General features: G+C 40.0%; 1 protein-coding gene across 1 annotated transcript; it reads left to right on the top strand.

Annotated features, from left to right (window-relative positions):
- Nucleotides 1-5257: 5257 nt before the first annotated feature.
- LOC123243086 (galactoside alpha-(1,2)-fucosyltransferase 2-like) lies at nucleotides 5258-6262 on the top strand. The gene has a single exon (XM_044671266.1). The coding sequence runs from the start codon at nucleotides 5258-5260 to the stop codon at nucleotides 6260-6262; it is 1005 nt and encodes a 334-aa protein (XP_044527201.1).
- The last annotated feature ends 207 nt before the right edge of the window (nucleotides 6263-6469 follow it).

Below are 6469 nucleotides of genomic sequence, written 5' to 3' on the forward strand. Positions count from 1 at the left end.
TTTTATGATGGTAACAGAAAGTCAGAGAAAATGAAGAGGTATGTTGTGTTTGAATGCAGAAAAAAGAGAGACTTGATCTAATGTCCTGAGTACGCAGATTCGTGATGGGTAAATGGAAGTTGTGTTCTGCTTTTTAAGCAAAGGGTTTTGAGGAAAAAAGAGAGAGGGAGAAGGAGAGAGAAGGAGAGATGAAAGAGAACAGATAGGGAGGTGAAAGGGAATAGACAGATGTTCTACTCTTATAATTGGATACTTGACCTAGGGATAATTTCTAAAATTAATGTATGTGGTGTTGGGAAAAATCACAAATGGTTCTGGAATTTCTCTGGAAAGTTACACTGAAGAGATTCCTGTATGGCTTGTCTTGGTCTTTCAGATGGCCCAGGTACAGGAGACGATACAGCCCTGATTTATATTTACTGTGGAGCTACTCAATCCAGCACTCCTCTTCCTTAATTCAGGTTTTGTGACTAAAGTGTGATATGATAATTATTGCCAAAATATGTAAGAATAACTGAGTGATTAGCCTGGTAGGGATGTGAAAGGCTTGTTTGAGGGTGTGGACATTTGTTTCTAGACTGCTGCTTAGCAAAATTTCTCTGAGCTGTAATGGGTAAGACTTGTCTTTTAAGGAAGAAGAAGGCTTCTGGGATCCAATGGTGATATAGTACAAAAGACAGAGAATGTTCTGTGATGGTTAGAGAGGCAATTCTAGGGCTCAACTTGGACTGGACCTCTTCTCACCATCTTGGCTACTAATCCTTGAGTGACAAGGATGGCATGAACCAGTGTCTGCTTTGGCCTGTACATGGAGCCCCTCACTATGTATCCCTTGGGACGTAAGGAAATGCTTTCCCTCTCTGCCTCCCCTTTTGGAGCAAGTTCCCATAATCAGCACTTAATGCAAATTGTAAAATTAATATTTCCATCTCCCCAAACAACCCATTAGGTTAATAATTGGAAATTATCAAATTGTTAGGGAACATACTTTGAGAAGTAGGTGAAGGTTAGTAATAAATGACTTGTATCTGCAGCCTTAATTTACCACAAATGAAGTGGGATTTTGAGCTTGGAAATATAACCCAAAGCTTTCTGGATTTCCTCCAGAATCTGGGATAAGGAAATTTATCTGTAAAGTATTGTTATTCAAGCATTTATAGATGCCATATTAACGTGAGCTTTGCAAAAGGATATTCTTTAACAGAAACATCACATGCTAACTCTGCAAACAAATTAGGAATCAAATTTCCTAAAAGGTTGAATTCCTGTCAGAGGATGATTTCTGGAGATAAAATCTGTTAGCCTAGATACCCAAATGTTAATGTTTAATATCAGTTTCTACTGTGCTAATTCTCTCTCTTTATATCCGGTGTTCTAGTTTTTGCCCCAGTCCTGGGTCCTATCCTTCTGCCTTAGGGATGGATGCTCCCCCTTGTGACCTGTCTGCCAGTCTAGGGAAACAGTCTCTGGTCTCCCAGCCTTCAGGACCCTGGCATTTGCTGCAGAGATGCCCCTGAAGACCTTGTGCCCACAGCTCCTCCTCCTCCTCTCAGGGATTCTATGCCCCTTATCAGCTTGAAGAAGCTACAGAAGATTGAAACCATCATCCCTCTTCCCTTAGATATTTGGAGGAGGGGGGAGATGGCATGGGACATTGTGAGACATTGTACCCTGGACACAGCATAGAACATTGTATCCCCATAGCGAAAAAGTTTTTTTTTTTTTTTCTTCAGGCAAACTATAGGCAGGAAAATTCCTTTGCTTCCATTATGTACCCTTACCTGGCTAAATAGACTAGTGACCTTTGTCAAAGATGGTATCAACACTGTATAGCTTATGGTCCTTCAGCAACAATACCGGACCAATCCCCCTGCACCTTCTGTCTATGATGTGACGATCTTACATCAACAATATATACCCCTAGCAGAACCCAAATCACCCTAAGGGAAAGATTTCCCACTGTACAAAAAGAAAAAGTGGGAAATGTAAGGTTGGAATTTGGATTTATGGCAGTTAGTGAACCACAACCCCTCTGAGCCCCTTCCTGGAATGAGCTGCAACCCCCCCAGCTATAACCACTGTAATCCTCCCCCCAGGCCTGGCTCCTACTTTGGAGCAGCCCTAGTGCACTAGTAATAAAGTGTCTCCTGTGAACTTGCATTGCCTCTAGGTCTCCATTCTTGGGGTGTGCGATTTCGGACTCTCACAATGTCTTCTTACTTGGATGATTTTTTAATTTTATGTTTTTATCATGTTACATGTCAAGAAAATTTTAATAATCACTTTCTTACATTTCGTGATCCATGTTTTCTCCCTCCTTTCCACCTCTTCCTCTCTTCAAGATAGCAGGTTGATATAGGTTGGGCATATGCTATCCTAAAATATATATTTCCATGTTCGTCATCTTGTAAAAGTAGAAACATGAAGAGTTACAGCCTCTCCAAGAAATTCTCACATAGGTTTAAGCACCTAGAAGGGAAGCCAAAAACTGGGAGACTATGGGTAAAAGATTTAAAGATTAAGGAAGCAAAGACATAGATAAAACAAACAGACAAGTTAGTAAGCCAGCTCCCCCTCATAGGTTCAGAGAGAGAGACCACATACTGGTTTTATTGTAGTATACTAGGACTGGGAGTTCTCAGGATGTCAATCAAACAAGTAAAACAAGAGAAATGTTACCATAATATTGACATTCAATTACAAGATAAAGGAATGGATAGCAACACAATTGTATTGTGGGGTGCCCAGGAAAGACGCTCATTTCAAAATCCTTTCTGACTTTGATCAAAGCTCCTTTTTCCCACAACACTGGTACCAAACTTATTTAGATGTTAAGTGTAGGTTTTAGACATTACAAAGGATCTTTATGAACTGCTTGTTGGCCTTCCAGACTACAGATAATAATAGAGGCTTAATTTTTAAGTTCAACAAAATTTAAGTCCCATCCAATTGAAGGATTCAGAAATCAATCATATGAAATATTAGAAATATATCCATAAGTCTGGTCCATGAACATTTTGCTCGTTAGTAAGTTTTCGAATACAGCTTTAATATCTTCATGGTTCTTTATAACTGAAACTCTTCAAAACATATTGCTTCTACCAGAGAAAAATTTATGAAGGAAATAAAGTGAAGAATGATATGCTTCAATCTGCATTTGGACTCCATCAATTTCTTGTATGGGAGTAGATAAGCCTTTTTTGTCACGAGTCCCTTGAAGTTGTCTTGGATCATCATATTGCTGATAGCTGATAATAGTTAAATCATAAACAGTTGACCACCACACCTTATTGCTGTTACCATGGGCAATTTTTTTTGGTTCTATTCACTTCACTTTGTGTAACTTCATATAAGTCTTTCCAGGTTGTTTTGCACTTGTCCTGATCATCATTCCATATGGCACATTACAATTATCCACCACAACTTCTTCAGGCATTCCCCAGTTGATGGATGTCTCTTTGATTTCCAATTCTTTGCTACCACAAAAAGAGCTCTTATAAATATTTTTGTACAACTAGGTACTTTTCCCCTATCTTTGATCTCTTTGAGGTACAGACCTAGCTGGGTCAAAGGGAAGGAACAGTTTTTATGGCCCTTTGGGCATGGTTCCAGTGTACTCTCCAGAATGGTTTCATTAGATTATTCTTCCACCAACATTATTGTTGTTCCAACTTTCCCACATCCCCTCCAACATTTATCATTTTTCTCTTTTGTCATATCAGGTGTGAAGTGGTACCTCACTGTTTTAATTTGCATTTCTCTAATTAATAGTGACTTGGAGCATATTTTCATGTGATTAAAGATAGTTTCAATTTCTTAAACTGAGACATGTCTGTTCATATCCTTTGACCATTTGTCAATTGGGGAATGCCTTGAATTCTTATAAATTTTATCAAGTTCTCTATATATTTGTGGAATGAGACTTTTGTCAAAAACATTTGTTATCAAATCCTTTCCCCCACCCCAATTTGTTATTTCCATCCTAATCTTGGTTGCATTGGTTTTGTATGTGTAAAACTTTTTAACTTAATATAGTCAAAGTCATGAAGATTATTATAAATAAATCCCTTATCTGGTTTCCTTACATCCAGTCTATCTTTTTTTTAAAATCTATTCTGCATGCAAAAATCCTGATTCGTCTTCCTAACAGCCATGCTGGCTCCTATACTCAAAGACTTTCCATGATTCTCTATTGCCTAGAGGGATTTAAATAGATTCATATACATTTATGTGTTTGGCTATAGCTATCTATACATATGTAGATAAGGACAGATAGGCATATTAGGGACATCCCAAAACTCTAAGTGCAGTTTTAAGTTATTAAACCTTAAATGTTTGAAACATCTTGTTACTCCAACACACACACACACACAAAATACCATTAACTATAATATCAATGTGAATGACTTAAGTATTTAATCTAATAACAATAATTAAGAAGCTACTAAGCTTGAAGCTGCATTAATACTCTTGGGACATCTCAAATATGTATATATTGTGTAGGAATAGGAGATTGATGATTTCATTGATTTAGGAAACTCAGATAAAGAAAATTTTTGAGCAAAACAGGTTAACACCTTTTCTACAATTTATAGCCATGGGGAGCTGCAAAAGATCTTTGAGAGTTAGGTGATTTGCCCAGCATGCATTACAGGTCAGATTTGAAAGCAGGTCTTTCTGGTTTAGAGAACAGATCCAAAATACTCCACTGCTATATTCATACATTTGCATATATAAATACATTTTGGAGTGAGGAAGGGGATAGGGGAAGAGACAGAGACAGAGAGATGAGAAAGAGAGACAGAGGAGAGACACAGACAGACAGACAGAGACAGACAGAGAGAAGAGAGAGAGAGAGGAAGAGAGATCCCAGAAGAAAGAGACATCAGATGCCATATAGAACTCATTTTACAGTTGAGGAAGGAAACTGAGGCATACAGAGGTTATGTTTTTTGTTCAGTGTCACAAAGGCAGAAAGCATTTATCAAGTTCTAAAATAAAACAAACTTACATTTAGAGAAAAAGGTGAGGTCAACAGGATCTTTAGCCACTACACTAAACAAAGATACAATGAGTATCTAAAAAGTAAGTGTACAGAGTAGTTTTATCCAAGAAATGTAGCTCATGACAGCCTGAAGCAACCCAAACACCTACCTTTACCACTCCTAGTAACTTAGGTATCTAATACCTATTCAGCTCTTTTCAACTCCAAAGGATTGTACTAACTTTTTTACCCTTTTTCTTCCTCCCTTCAGATATGTCATGCCCTCTGACATCCTTCTCCATCCCAGTTTACTTATTCCTCCTCATTTTTGTGATTGCAACTATCTTCCACTTTCAATTTCGACTCTCGAAGTTGTCCATAGTATGTGAAGAACCACCAGTCCTTGAGACCCCAGCCCCTACAGTCTTCCACCATGAGGGCTTCTGGACTGTGAATTCTATAGGTCGTCTAGGAAACCAGATGGGTGAGTATGCCACCCTCTATGCTCTGGCAAAACTCAATGGCCACAGGGCCTACATATCACCTGAGATGCATCAATACCTTGCTCCCATATTCTGCATCACCCTTCCTGTTCTCCCAGCCAGTGTGGCCCAGCATATACACTGGAAGAACTACCCCCTACATGACTGGATGTCAGAGGAATATCGTCATATTCATGGTGCCTATGTCCGTCTCACTGGTTACCCCTGTTCCTGGACTTTCTACCACCACCTCCGAGAAGAGATCCGTCGTGAATTCACCCTGCATGACCATGTCCGAAATGAAGCTCAGGCTTACCTCCATGGGATACAGAAAGGCCCAGCCACCTTTGTGGGAGTCCATGTCCGCCGAGGTGACTATGTTCATGCCATGCCCCAGATCTGGAAGGGTGTGGTAGCACACAAGGGCTACTTGGATCAAGCTATGGATTGGTTCAGAGCCCGTTACAGGGATGCTGTCTTTGTGGTCACCAGCAATGGGATGTCATGGTGCCGGGAAAATATTGACACCACCAAGGGAGATGTGGTATTTGCAGGGGATGGAGTGGAGAGCTCTCCAGGGAAGGATTTTGCTCTGTTGACCCAGTGCAACCACACCATCATGACCATTGGCACCTTTGGCATCTGGGCTGCCTACCTGGCTGGTGGTGAGACGATCTATTTGGCCAACTACACCCTTCCAGACTCACCTTTCCTCAAAGTCTTCAAACCTGAGGCGGCCTTCCTGCCTGAATGGATAGGGATCCCAGCTGACCTGTCACCTCTGCTCAAGAACTGAATAGGTTTTTTTTCAGGCCCTCATTCCAGACTCAAACTATGGTCCAGATTAGTGTACTATGTATGAAGGTGGGACTTAGGAGACAACAGGGAACCATCTCTCCTATCCTGGCCATCTATCCACACCATAGGACAGAGATCTCCACTTCATGGTGTGAATGTGAAATCACATTGCTTATGATTGTGATATTGTACTTTATATATTCTA

The sequence above is a fragment of the Gracilinanus agilis genome, chromosome 1 (genome assembly GCF_016433145.1).
Source record: "Gracilinanus agilis isolate LMUSP501 chromosome 1, AgileGrace, whole genome shotgun sequence".
Lineage (NCBI taxonomy): Eukaryota > Metazoa > Chordata > Mammalia > Didelphimorphia > Didelphidae > Gracilinanus > Gracilinanus agilis.

Coding starts and splice junctions, on each gene's coding strand:
- LOC123243086 (XM_044671266.1), top strand. CDS start 5,258: ATGTCATGCCCTCTGACATCCTTCTCCATCCCAGTTTACTTATTCCTC.